This window comes from Drosophila obscura, unplaced genomic scaffold (genome assembly GCF_018151105.1).
Source record: "Drosophila obscura isolate BZ-5 IFL unplaced genomic scaffold, ASM1815110v1 contig_36, whole genome shotgun sequence".
Taxonomy (NCBI): domain Eukaryota; kingdom Metazoa; phylum Arthropoda; class Insecta; order Diptera; family Drosophilidae; genus Drosophila; species Drosophila obscura.
Genome location: NW_024542824.1, coordinates 2,783,650 through 2,796,740, shown reverse-complemented (window position 1 = coordinate 2,796,740; position 13,091 = coordinate 2,783,650). Strand labels below are relative to the sequence as shown.

The following is a 13,091-nucleotide window of genomic DNA, read 5'->3' as shown; positions in this document are numbered from 1 at the left end:
CCATTCGTTTCCGCGGCCTAACTCAATATGTTAATTTGCTTAAAAAGATCGGGGGCTAAGTGGGTTAAGTTCGTTTTTGCCCTCAGTATATTTACGGTATTTCATGAAAATGAGATGGTATATTTGGGTATATTTCTGAGGGTCAGGCGGTATGTTTTTCATCGACAAGTCCGCGGTCACACCGTTGCCAACGTTTTGCCTGTCAAATAAATTTTCACAAAAGTAGTTTTTCCTTTCCACTGCAATCAAGAATCAAGGCCTCACTCAACATGGGTGAAAGCGACGCAGAAAGTGATTCGAGCAGTGGCTCCAGCAGCAGCAGTGGCTCCTCGAGCAGCTCCTCCAGCAGTGGCAGCGGCAGTGCCTCCAAAAGTGATGCTGGCAGCCGCAGCCGCAGTCGTCGGTCGAGCGGGCAGGAAGAACAAGAGCAAGAAGAAGAGCTGGGACAGAAGAAGGCAAAACTGACGCCGGCAGAAGTATCAAATGATTCCCCCCTGGCCGTGGTGGAGCCGCCACAACAGAAGGAGGGCCAGGCACCGAAAGATGTGGACAAGAAAGAGCCACAAAAAGAGGAACCAACAAAAAAGGAGCAGCAAAAGCAGCAGCAACAAACCGCAGCAGCAGAGCAGCCGGAAAAACAAGCCAATGTTGACTCTGCCACAGCTGCGGCTGTTGCTGTTGCTGTTGACACGTCTGTGGCTGGCGTGGAAAAAGCAGAAGCAGAAGCAGCAGCAACAGCCCAGCCAGCAGCAGAAAAAGAAGAGGAAGCTATAACAAAATCAAGTGAAGCGGAAACAAAAACCGAAACAGCTGCTGCCCCGCAGCAACCTTTGGAAGCCGTCGCGGCCGCTGCCTCAACTGTGACTAATTCCGAGGAGAAACCGCAGTCAGAGGCGGAGGCGGAGGCGGAACCTGATAAAGATCATTCCGTGACCACCAATGGAGAGGCCAAAGCGGCCAAAGCAGCCACAGCAGCAGCACCACCACCAGCAGCTGCCAGTCCATCGAATCACATCGAAGAGGGCGAAATAACTGATGTAAGTTTTTACCCCACACAGAAATATACACTGAAAGAAAAACTCATGGCAAATCCTTCTATACCAGAAGGACGACGACGACGATGTTGTGCCGCCGCCTGCGTCGGTGGCGTCTGTGGCTGTGCCCAAGCAGCCGCTGGCCAGCGAAGTGCGCAAACGTAGCCGCAGTGGCGATGAAAAGAGTCGCAACCGGCGACGCAGTGCCAGCCGCAGCCGCTCGCCGAAAAACCGGCGACCACGTCGCACACGCACCCGGACACGCAGTCGCAGCAAAAGTCCCAAGCGTCGCCGCTCCAGCTCCTTGGAGCGCAGACGTCGCGAGCGTCAGAAGCGGCACGAGGAGCGCGACAAACGCGACGAGGTGCGTGCCAAGGAGCGCGAGGACCGTCGTCGCAAGGAAAAGTCACGCAGCAGTCGACGCGACGACTCGCGTGAGAGATCCAGGCGCAGGTCCAGCGACAAGCGACGCTCCAGCTCGAGTGGCGGCTCCAAGCGGGCAGGCTCCGCCATCGCGGACAATTCCACGGTCACAAATCCCACGGCCAAGATCACCGAACGCCAGCGTCGCACCGTCGATGTGCTGACATCGCGCACCGGCGGCGCCTACATACCGCCAGCGAAGCTCCGACTGCTGCAGGAGGGCATCACGGACAAGGCATCGGCTGCGTATCAGCGCATCGCCTGGGAGGCGCTCAAGAAGTCCATCCACGGCTACATCAACAAGGTGAATGTGACGAATATCGCCATCATTACCCGCGAATTGCTGCGTGAGAACATTGTCCGTGGCCGTGGCCTGCTCTCGCGGAGCATCATTCAGGCCCAGGCCGCCTCGCCCACCTTCACGCACGTCTATGCCGCCCTGGTGGCCATCATCAATTCGAAATTCCCGAATATCGGCGAGCTGCTGCTCAAGCGTCTGGTCATTCAGTTTCGTCGCGCCTTTCGCCGCAACGACAAGCTCGTGTGCATGTCGTCGACGCGTTTCATTGCCCATCTGGTGAATCAGCGTGTGGCCCACGAGATTTTGGCACTGGAGATTCTCACGCTGCTCGTGGAGACGCCCACCGATGATTCCGTGGAGGTGGCCATTTCCTTTCTCAAGGAGAGCGGCATGAAGCTGACGGAGGTCTCGTCCAAGGGCATTGGCGCCATCTTTGAGATGCTGCGCAACATCCTGCACGAGGGCAAGCTGGACAAGCGCGTCCAGTACATGATCGAGGTGCTGTTTCAGGTGCGCAAGGACGGCTTCAAGGATCATCTGGCCATAGTTTCGGAGCTAGAGCTGGTGGAGGAGGACGAACAGTTTACGCATCTGATGATGCTGGACGAGGCCACCGAAACGGAGGATATACTGAGTGAGTAATGCAGCTAATCCCCACGGCAATCCCTCGCTAATCCTTACCCCCATTGTAATCACCATTTAGATGTCTTCAAATTCGATGAGAACTTTGCCGAAAACGAAGACAAATACAAGGGTCTGAGCGCCGAAATTCTCGGCAGCGACGATGGCAGCGGTTCGGGCTCTGGCTCGGGCTCCGATTCGGACAGCGATTCGGATGGCGATGACAACTCGGATGGCGATGTCGGCAAAAAGACCGATGCTGGGGATATTATTGACAACACGGAGACCAATCTGATTGCCCTGCGGCGCACCATCTATCTGACCATCAACTCCAGTTTGGATTACGAGGAGTGCGCCCACAAGCTGATGAAAATGGAGCTGAAGCCTGGTCAGGAGGTGGAGCTGTGTCACATGTTCCTCGACTGCTGTGCGGAGCAGCGGACCTACGAGAAGTTCTACGGCCTGTTGGCGCAGCGTTTCTGCAACATTAACCGCATGTACATACCGCCCTTCGAGGAGATCTTCAAGGACACCTACCAGACGACGCATCGCCTGGACACGAATCGGCTGCGGAACGTGAGCAAGTTCTTTGCCCATCTGCTCTTCACCGATTCCATCAGCTGGGACGTGCTGGACTGTGTGCTGCTGAACGAGGACGATACCACCTCATCGAGTCGCATTTTCATCAAGATTCTGTTCCAGGAGCTCGCCGAATACATGGGCCTGGGCAAACTCAACTCCAAGCTCAAGGAGGAGGTGCTGGTGGAGAGCCTGGCGGGTCTCTTTCCCAAGGATAATCCCCGCAACACTCGATTCTCCATTAACTTCTTCACGTCGATTGGTTTGGGCGGACTCACCGATGATCTGCGGCGTTTCCTGAAGACAGCGCCCAAGGCAGTGCCCGCCATCAATTCAGAGCTGCTGTCCACGGGCGGGAATCCTTTCCGCGAACCAGGAACAGCACCAGCAGCAGCAGCAGCATCAGCATTGGCGGGAGCAGCACCCATTGCCGTGGTTAACTCCTCCACCGGCTCGTCTTCGAGTTCCAGCAGCAGCAGCAGCAACAGTTCCAGCGAGGATGAGGAGGAGCAAAAGTCGAGCACCAGCGACGAGGACAGCGACAGCGAATCGTCCAGCTCCGAGTCGGAGCCACAGCGAAAGCGTAAACGCAAGGAGAAGCGCAAGAAGAAGCCCAAAAAGCAGCGAAAGGCAGAGCTGAAAAAGTCGAAGGATAAAAAGGACAAAAAGAAGAAGTCCAAAAAGGAAAAGGACAAAGAGCGGGAGAAGGAGCGCGAGCGCGAGGAGAAAAAGAAGCGCGAAAAGGAGAAGAAAAAGGCCGCCAAAAAGAAGTCGAAACGCAAGCGTAAGCACCACCAGGAGAGCTCCAGTTCCAGCAGCAGCTCCGAAAGCAGCAAGGCCGCCTCCTCCACATCCTCGTCCGCCTCAGAGGCGGCCTCGAGCAGCGCCGACGACAGCGATGGCCAGCCACCGTCCAAGATTCAGCGCCAGGAGAAGAGCAACCACAACAGCAACAACAACAACAACAACAAATTCAAGGCCCGCAAGGAGGACAGCGATGGGTTCAACCTGGAGGGACCACCCATGGGGCGTGAGCAGGAGCGTCATCAGCAACAGATGAATGGAAATGGCGCCCGGAAGCATCGGGAGCCATCATTCCCATCCGCCCACGAAAGACAGCCGGAGCGGCGAGCTGAACGAGATGTGCGTCGTGGTGAGTCCGGTGGTCTGCGTGGAGACTCACGTGGCCGTCGTGGAGACTCTCGTGGCCGTCGTGGGGACTCCACTGGACGCCGTGGAGACTCCGGAGGACGTCGTGGTGTGGCAGAAAGCCGCTGCAGCGAGAGAGGAGGCCGCATCGGCAGTGATCGTGAACGAAACCGTGAGCCGGAAAGGAATCGTGAACGTGACCGGGACTACGAACGGCGTGACAATCGAGACCGTGACCGTGACCGTGAGCGAGATCGTGACCAGCCACGCAATCGCGAACGTTCCCGTGAGCAGGATCGCAGCAGCCGAAAGGAGCGCGAACGCAGCTCACACAAGCGCGTGTCCAAGGGGCGAGGATAGGTTGATAGATATCTCTAGAGTCTAGACTGTAAAACGACAACAAAAATTCACCCACATGCAAATATTTTTTTTTAAATATTTTTATGTAAACTGTGTACAAAGAACCGCATCCAAGTTGCTATAACAAATGTAAATGTACTAAAAACAAAACAACTGCAAAAATAAACAAATTTTATTACACGATTTACACAATAAATTAATGGAATTAAATTTTAAATGCAAATGAAAGATGGCAGCACTCAACGGCTATGCCACTGCTGCCCAACGTGAACGCCCATTGAGCACAGCTGTTTTGAGCAACTCTGAAATTCAAATCAAAGCAACGCTGAAATAGGGCTGCCACCTGTGCACCCCCAAGTCAGGAAAATTTTGGCCTGGCAACTCCCTTTTCGCATAAGTGTCGTCTAGCGTGAACACGCGGATTTCACTTGGTGGATTTTCAAATTGATAAATAAGGTAATTATGAGTGCCATCCGGTGAAATAAATATGCGGCAAATGCTAATGAATGTACCCCGATCATTGTGCAGCTGAAAACAAAATGACCAAGAAGCGCCGTAACGGAGGGCGGAACAAGCACAATCGCGGCCATGTGAAGCCCGTGCGCTGCACCAACTGTGCCCGCTGCGTGCCCAAGGACAAGGCGATCAAGAAGTTTGTCATCCGCAACATTGTGGAGGCGGCTGCTGTGCGCGACATCACCGAGGCCAGCATCTGGGACTCGTACGTGCTCCCCAAACTCTACGCCAAATTGCATTACTGCGTGTCGTGCGCAATTCACTCCAAGGTGGTGCGCAATCGTTCCCGTGAGGCACGTCGCATCCGTACGCCGCCACTCCGCTCCTTCCCCAAGGACATGGCCCGCAACAACCAGAATAGGAAGTAAACTTTTTCATCTTAACTGGAGAAACGGGATGCTTATGGCGGCTGCTACACACCAACAACAACAGCAGCAGCAGCAAATAATCAACTAGAATCCATCAACTTAAAACTAGAAAAAGTTTTCGATATGGCACTGGTCTAACCGGCGAGAAGCAGACGAAATATAAGCATCCAGTTTTTACATTACACCCGAATATCAAATACATTTTAGTGGTTTTCCGTGGGACAGCAAGAAAGTGGAGCTGGAGTGGAGCTTCTCATGAGTGCACATCCATCAGCAGCAGCAGCAGCATCCAACTGTTTCCTGAACGGATGCGGCGGCGCGTAGTCAGTCGTCTGTGATATCTCATATCCGGCACCTGTTCCCCCTACTTTCCCCGTGGAGCAGACCAGAATGAGCAGCAGTTTTCATTTCATTACTTTCTGGTGATTGTTAAGCCCGGGTTTAAGCCTTTAAATAGCTGCTTTTGTGCCTTTAGTTTGGGCAGCAAGTGAATCATATATCCTCCTATATTCTGATCATAAAATATATATAGTCTGATCCTATATCAGAATCAATATGGTCAGATTATGAGCAAGTGAGAATTTGTGTGGCCAGGAGTTCATCGACTTTATGAGCCTGTAGAATCTAAGTTTTAGTTGTGGAACGGAAATGTCTTGGCTGAAATAATCCAACATTTAGACGCCTCTTGAGGGCTTTATACTATTCCCAATTCAAAGTGTAAATATTTGATACCACTGCTGGCTAAATACCTCTATTTCTCATGTTCTTTATAGTTTATTATTTAGTTCTCGTTTGATTTCTGCAATTTCTGCTTTAAATGGGCGGGAATTCTGTGATGTGCCGCCAATTTTCCAACTCTTAACCCAAGTGAGAGGGGAAAATGGATTCAACTGTAGAACAAATCTGCCTGAAATTCTTATAAGGAAAAATGCATAAGATAGGTCGGGGAAACCGGCTTATGTGGCATCAAGACGTGTTCGTTGGTGGCTTTATTTGTGTTGTGGGCCACAGCAAAAAAAAAAGTAACAAAAACAAAGTGCATGTAGCAAATGGGTAAAGTGTCATAGTTCTGAAAACAGCCGCTACGAAGTTCTGAACGTGACGTGGCGCCACTGAACAGTGCAGGAAATACGCGTACATATTTTACATTGCATGTAGAAAAGTTTTATAACCACTTGCGCAACTTTATATACGACAATTGATATAAATTCTTGATTCGAGTGAATCTTCACGTTATAATTAGGGCTATAGGAAATTATGCTGAAGGAACTGTTGGCTTGTGGTTGTGGTGCGACTGTGAGAAGAAAATCTAGACGCAACTGTGCATGTAGAAAGTGATGTATATGTACATGTACATGTACGATGGTTGTAGCTAGACGAGTGAGACTCGACTTTAGTTGTACCCCTTACGCACATTTAGTTCAAGGAATAGAAAATGGTATTTGCATATGTTGAAACAGAAACCCCCTGGTTCGTCCCTAAACAATTTTCATTATAATTCTGGCCTAGATATGGTATCAAATAGATGTTAAATAGGAGAAAGATAATTTTCTACAATTACTTTTCAATGCACATGTCGTACAATGATTGTACAGATAATAAACGTATCTTAAGGTGTTGCCTCTAGTCCAAGAAATACTTACAACCTTTTCGTGAACCTCTCCAACACTTCCTGTGTTTCCGCATACCCATTATACTCAATGAGTTGCAGGGTATGTCCAGGCAATACTATTTTTTCTTTGGCATAAATTACACAGACGTGAGCGCAAAGGCAAATGAGAGTTCGGTGGGGTTGAGACCGACCCCCACAATGGGGGTCACATGCGTGTGTGTGTATGTGTGTGCACTTCCTCTTCCTTCCTTCCTGTTTACCCCTTCTTGCCATTTGTTCCTCGAGCCTTCGAGGAGTTTTTGCTTCTTTTCCGCTTGTTCAGCAGCAGCAGCAGTTCAGTGTTCCAGGCGCTGGGTGCTGAATTATTGTTTTCGTTTTGCTGTGCAAATAAAACGTAGACATAAGCAGCAGCAGCCGTTGATCATTTAGCATAAATTAAATAGAACTCACGAACGAGCGAAGGCTGCCAGAAAGGGTCACCCAAGGGTTAATGAAAGTTATGAAGAGCAGAGAGAGAGAGAGAGACAGAGAGAGCGAGACTTAACAGACTTTATTCAACAACCAACAATTTTGTGATGCAACCTCCAAGAACCCCCCGTTTAATTCTCTTCATCGCGTACATCCTTTGTGTTCTCATGCTCCAGTTCCAGGGCCCGAACGCCGCGCAGCTTCCCCTGGAAGGCGCCCGCATAGACATCGCTCCAGAGATGCGACAGCGGCGGCTCATCATCCTTGCGGGCGGCACGCGTGGCCACCTCCATCTCGAGACGCGCCACTTGACTGATCTCGTGCAGCTCGTCCGCCGAGAGGATCTGCTCATCCAGGCAGAGATCACGAAAGCCCTGGATCGGATCGCTTTGCTGGCGCACCTTTTGCACCTCCTCGCGTGTGCGGTAGCTGGTGCCCGGATCGGACATCGAGTGGCCCCCATAGCGATAGGTGCACAGCTCCAGCAGTATGGGACCATTTATCTGGGCATGCTTGATGGCGAATTCCGTGGCACTGCGCACGGCCAGCACATCCTGGCCATCCACCCAGATGCCCGGCAGGAGGTCTCCGCGCGTGTAGTAACTTGTGTTGGAGGCAGCCCGCTGCGAGCTGGTGCCCATGCCATAGTTGTTGTTCTCGCAGACGAAGATCAGCGGCAGCTGCCACAGCAGCGCCATGTTGAAGCACTCAAAGACCTGGCCCTGATTGGCGGCACCGTCGCCGTAGAGGGCCAGACAGACGCCGCCATCCTGCAGATACTTGCTCGTGAGCGCCAGGCCAGCGCCCAGGGGCACCTGGTCGCCCACAATCCCTGTGCCGCCATAGAAATTCCGGCCGTACATGTGCATGGAGCCGCCCTTGCCGCCGGAACAGCCACTGCGTCGACCCGTCAGCTCCGCCAGCACGCCCTGAGCGGAGACGCCCATCATGTAGGCCCAGCCGTGGACACGGTAGCCGGTGATGAGCTTATCGTTGCTCCGCATCGCCGCTCGAATGCCCACGGCACAGGCCTCCTGGCCGACATACAGGTGGCAGAAGCCGCGCACCAACTGCTCCTTGTAGAGCTTCGAGGCAGCCGACTCTAGGTTCCGCACGGTCACCAGCTGGCGGTAGTACTCCATGGCCTGCGACTTCCTAATGGCCACCACCCGCTCGGGTCCTGCATTCAGGCGATGCAGCTTGAAGTCCTTCGGCAGCGACACCACCCGATACTCGTCCCCAAGTTCCATCTCCTGGGGATGGGGCTGGAGATGGGGCATGGCATGGGCTTCCGTTTCCTCAGTTTCTGCTGCGGTGTCGCCGGCACATGGCGCCAGCGGACGCGACAGCTGAGCTGAGGAGAAGCGCAACAGCAGACGATTTACCAGTCGGCTGGGAATTTTGTTGGCTAACTTCAACATTTTAATACGTTTAATTCAAATGTGTAAGAAGCTGCCAACAGAAAATTACGGGAGCCTACTGGGCGGCAGAGTTTACGCAGATCAATCTAATGATAAATACAGCCTACAACAATCGTATTAAATGGACATTTATGTGCGTTGCTCAGCCCTCTATTTATATTCTCGGGGGCCGCATAAATACTACAAAATATACAACCATTTTCTGTGCATATTCACATCCAGTTGAAGCCCCTTTCAATTGCCTGTAACAGAGACACGTGTACTATATACCTCAATTGTTTCAGCATTCTATGGTTTTCATTGTCGGCCTGTGGATAACCTTTTGCACTTGCACACTTTTTTCTACACTTTCCACTTTCCACTCACAATTGTCGCTTTGTCTCTGGCTCTGTCTGTTCGCTCTATCGATTCCACTCTTTCATGAGTGCCCATGCCATATTTTTTACTTTAATTTCCGCTATATTTTGTCCCTCTGCGAGTCAGCCTCCTCCACCCATTCACTTACAATTCCAATATCCTTCTCATTTTTTATACATTTTTTCTTTTTTGCGAGTACCTAATGCCATGGCCAGAACAAAACACTTTCACTGTCCCCACACACATATATATATTTTTTTTTGGTGCTTTTGCTGTTGCTGCTGCTGGTAAAACTCTGTGAATCGTAAATAAAAACGTTAAATGTTTTTTTAACGTGCGCCACTTAACACTCGGTACAATTTAAAGGCAATTGGGCACACCAGAAAACAGCAACACAGCATCCACAAACAACAAAGGGATACAGCAGGGCCAGGGCCAGGGCCAGGAGCAGAAGCAGCCACACAACAGGAGCAGCAGAAGCAGGACCAGTATCAACAATGGCCGCAAAAAGTCAAGCAATGCACATTTGTACATATGTATCTCTTCACTATGTATATATATAGAGATATGTGCATGACATATAAACGATATATTTCATAGCATTCGGTTTGTTAAATACCCTTATAGAGGTATGCCTCAAAGGGCATTTCAGGCACAAGAATGCCCATTAAAAATCAAATAATTAATTATTTAATTATTATATAATTACTAATTAATTATATAATAATATTTATAATTATTTTTATTCGTATTATTACCCTCCAACATTCAAGTATGCAACTGCCGGCACACCTGACCGAGAGCAGTGCAGAAACCCTACTTCAGAAGTCAATAATATAATACACATAATACCAACTATTTGTTTACGAAAATAGCTTGAATTAGCTATGATTTTAATCTACAAATATCTGTATTTATCAGTCTGCTATAACAGGATATCCCTGCTCTCCATACATGATACAAGATATTAGCCCCAACATTTTTTCTTTTGCTCTCCTTTTGTCATTTCTCTTTCTGGTTCTGGTTTGTTTTATTATTATTATTTGAGTTTTTTGTTAGCTGGCTCGTAATTTAATATAGATTTTTGTGCCCTGCCCCAGCCCGAATAACACCTCCGCCTGCACGACTGGTACTCTCGCTCATTTTTTATGTTTCAAACAATAAATTGTCAATTGATTTTTGGTCTCCTGTTTATGGGGCTGCCATATATTTATCTACTTTTTTTTTTGTCATCTGCTTCTTTTTTGTTGGGCGAGGGAATGAAATATCATTCAAGAGGGTGAGACGAGACAGATGAGACGGGACGGGGTGGGACGGGACGGTCTTACATCTTGTTTCTTGTAGCCTGATTCCTTGTCAAACAAATCGTAAAAATGTGAAATTATTTTTATTTATATATACAAATCATCAAATGGCATTTTCTTGTACGCATATTTCAATTATGGGAATGAGAAATGGTGGAAAACTGGCGAAAATTAAACAATATTTTATGTATTTTTGTTTTTTTTTGTTGACTGTGGCAGAATATCAAAGTGATATGACGCTTCCTGGAGGGCTCACATGCCAGTGTGTATGTGTGTGTGTGTGTGTAATACCTATAAAAATTGCTTGCATTGAAAACGAAAAGCATAAACATATACTATATCTATATATATATATATATATATCCGCGACCTGCCACTCCCACAGTTGAGTGTTTATTTTGTGATTGATAAAAATAAAGAGTCGCAAGCAAATGGAGGCAGGGACTTTTGAACAGTCAATGGGTGTTATTATTTTTATTGTCAATGACAGCTGCGGGTTTTTTTTTGTATTTTTCATTTTCATTTGTCCTTCCCCATCATCGTTTTCCCTGTGTACTTGTGGCCTTGGGTGCCTGTTCTCGATACGCGTTTGATGATGGGAAATGTAGCATGTGTCAGCCATGGAGTAGAGCAGAATGGAATGCAAAGAATAACAGCAAAAGAAATATTTTTATATGCATATGAAAATTAAGCCTTTATTTATAATTGAATGGACAGGACAGTGGCAGGAGCGCTGCCTACCTGCTGGTGGGTAATCGACACAAGGCTGAATTTTATTGAAAGGAAAGGAATATTTTACTGGCAATCAATGTACTTAAATGATGATGGATTGGTGTATTACCCCCATCACTTCGTTTAAAGGTGGGGTTAAAAAAAGTGGGGGAGCACCTTGATATTCTCTTGGCATTAAGTGTATTTCTGCAAAAGATACTTATTAAATACATTTAATGCGCACAGAGTCTTAAATAAGGATTGTCTGATTTCCATAAGTTAATTGAACTGCTTACATTTTTGACAGATGAAAAGTGTCATCAACAGTGTTGTAAAGTGCACAAAAATAGCTTTATAGTTGAAGCTGGAACTATTTAATTTACAGCCACTTAAAGCATTTCAAACAGTGGACTTGATAGAAAAAGTATGGTAAAACGCCAAATATTGTGCTATTAATTTTTACAATGATATCTTTATGCAATATATGGATTATCCAGAGTGGAAATCGTATAAGTTTCAACGCTCACGCAGTAAGTTGATTCTTCTGGCAACCTTAATACATTTAATCGCTGGATTAATTAAGGATTATCTACTCCTTCAAGTAACTGCCTCTACAGAGCTGCCTCGCCCACTCCTTTCGCACAGTTCGAACACTTCAGCACTCCAATTTTTTCCATATTTGTTTGCTCCATCACCTGCCAAAAAAAAAAAAAACAAAAGGAGAAAATAACAGAGGAAAATGAACTCATTTGTTACCCCACTTGCCAAATGGAACCCAATTCATTCTCAACTCTTAGTCTTCTCCAAATTGGGAGGCAGGACCAGGACCAGGACCTTTCCTCCATTCGTTTCAATACAATTAAATTTCCACGCTGCTTGATTTTGAACGCATGACGCATTTTAATTATTTTCAATGAGAGAATACTTTATGAAATTCACCAGCGACCCAATTGCTCAACATTCAGCGAGTTCTGTCGCCGTCTCTACCTTCATTGTAACTCCTCTAGGATCTGCCTGGCTTTATCCTTTCCGCACTGGATATGTGTGTGTGTGTGTGGCAAGCGGAAGTGCAGCAGGAGGCAAAGACAGTGGAAGCGAAAATGAATGTCATTCATTCGGGTGAGTCCTTCGGGAGTTCTGCATGCAATTAAGCCCCAGCCTCTGTCTCTCTCTCTGCCTCAGTCTCTCCTCTCTGTTCAGCCACCTGCATGAGAAGTGGAGGCGGAGTTCCAACTGAATTGCTGGCTGGTCTTCAGGTTAATTACAATGTACATTGTTTATCGGCCCATTCTTTCCATCCCACCTATCCCTCTTTATTCCTGGAATCCCTTGGCGGTTTAATAGGATTTTTTTTAAATGTTTCTCTTTCCTCTTTCCAAAGCGTCGCTTTTCCTTTGCTTAATTATGCGCACAAAATTTCGTTAAAAAAAAAAATAATTGTTTGAGGTTAATTAATAATTCAGCAAATTCACTGCAGAAGTTTTTCCAGCTGCAGCCCCCCCCCCCCACCCGTCTCATGTCCCGTGTGCTGTGCACTTTTAATGGACTGCAAAGGACTTGCCCAAGTAGACTTGCTAATGGCCAAGGCTTTCGCTTTATGCTCGCTCCACTTTTTTTCCTCGCTTATTGAAGTCTAGTCTGAGGTCTGGACCTGGTCGGGACATCATCTGCATAATTCTTCATTAACGCGAACTTAATGCGTTTATGGTTAACGCAGACAACGCGAAATGATGTTTCATAATTCAATTAGCAGAGGGGCGCGCGTAAACGGGGGCACACTGTGGTTACCGGTTAACGGTTCTTAAAGGTGAAAGTGTTGTTGGGGTTGGGGTCGGGGTCGGTCGGCCATCAATGTGTTGTTAATTGA

At 48.1% G+C, this 13,091-nt stretch overlaps 3 protein-coding genes across 3 annotated transcripts; 2 read left to right on the top strand and 1 right to left on the bottom strand.

Annotated features, from left to right (window-relative positions):
* Nucleotides 1-166: 166 nt before the first annotated feature.
* LOC111079191 (pre-mRNA-splicing factor CWC22 homolog) lies at nt 167-4,650 on the top strand. Its single transcript, XM_022374259.2, has 3 exons — nt 167-1,037; nt 1,105-2,392; nt 2,462-4,650. Exons 1-3 carry the CDS (start codon nt 270-272, stop codon nt 4,465-4,467), a joined length of 4,062 nt encoding a protein of 1,353 aa, XP_022229951.2. The 5' UTR covers nt 167-269; the 3' UTR covers nt 4,468-4,650.
* A 175-nt stretch (nt 4,651-4,825) lies between these two features.
* LOC111079198 (40S ribosomal protein S26) lies at nt 4,826-5,541 on the top strand. The gene is made up of 2 exons (XM_022374271.2): nt 4,826-4,923; nt 4,996-5,541. The coding sequence occupies exon 2, from the start codon at nt 5,007-5,009 to the stop codon at nt 5,349-5,351; it is 345 nt and encodes a 114-aa protein (XP_022229963.2). The 5' UTR covers nt 4,826-4,923; nt 4,996-5,006; the 3' UTR covers nt 5,352-5,541.
* A 1,960-nt stretch (nt 5,542-7,501) lies between these two features.
* On the bottom strand, nt 7,502-8,891 carry LOC111079718 (pyruvate dehydrogenase E1 component subunit alpha, mitochondrial-like). The gene has a single exon (XM_022374989.2). The coding sequence runs from the start codon at nt 8,850-8,852 to the stop codon at nt 7,563-7,565; it is 1,290 nt and encodes a 429-aa protein (XP_022230681.2). The 5' UTR covers nt 8,853-8,891; the 3' UTR covers nt 7,502-7,562.
* Nucleotides 8,892-13,091: the final 4,200 nt, after the last annotated feature.

What these genes read in the sequence shown, in the direction of transcription:
- LOC111079191 (XM_022374259.2), top strand. Translation starts at nt 270, where the DNA reads ATGGGTGAAAGCGACGCAGAAAGTGATTCGAGCAGTGGCTCCAGCAGC. An exon ending in AAGAGGGCGAAATAACTGAT is followed by an intron (nt 1,038 to 1,104) that starts GTAAGTTTTTAC and finishes CTTCTATACCAG; the next exon opens with AAGGACGACGACGACGATGT. An exon ending in CGAAACGGAGGATATACTGA is followed by an intron (nt 2,393 to 2,461) that starts GTGAGTAATGCA and finishes ATCACCATTTAG; the next exon opens with ATGTCTTCAAATTCGATGAG.
- LOC111079198 (XM_022374271.2), top strand. Translation starts at nt 5,007, where the DNA reads ATGACCAAGAAGCGCCGTAACGGAGGGCGGAACAAGCACAATCGCGGC.
- LOC111079718 (XM_022374989.2), bottom strand. Translation starts at nt 8,852, where the DNA reads ATGTTGAAGTTAGCCAACAAAATTCCCAGCCGACTGGTAAATCGTCTG.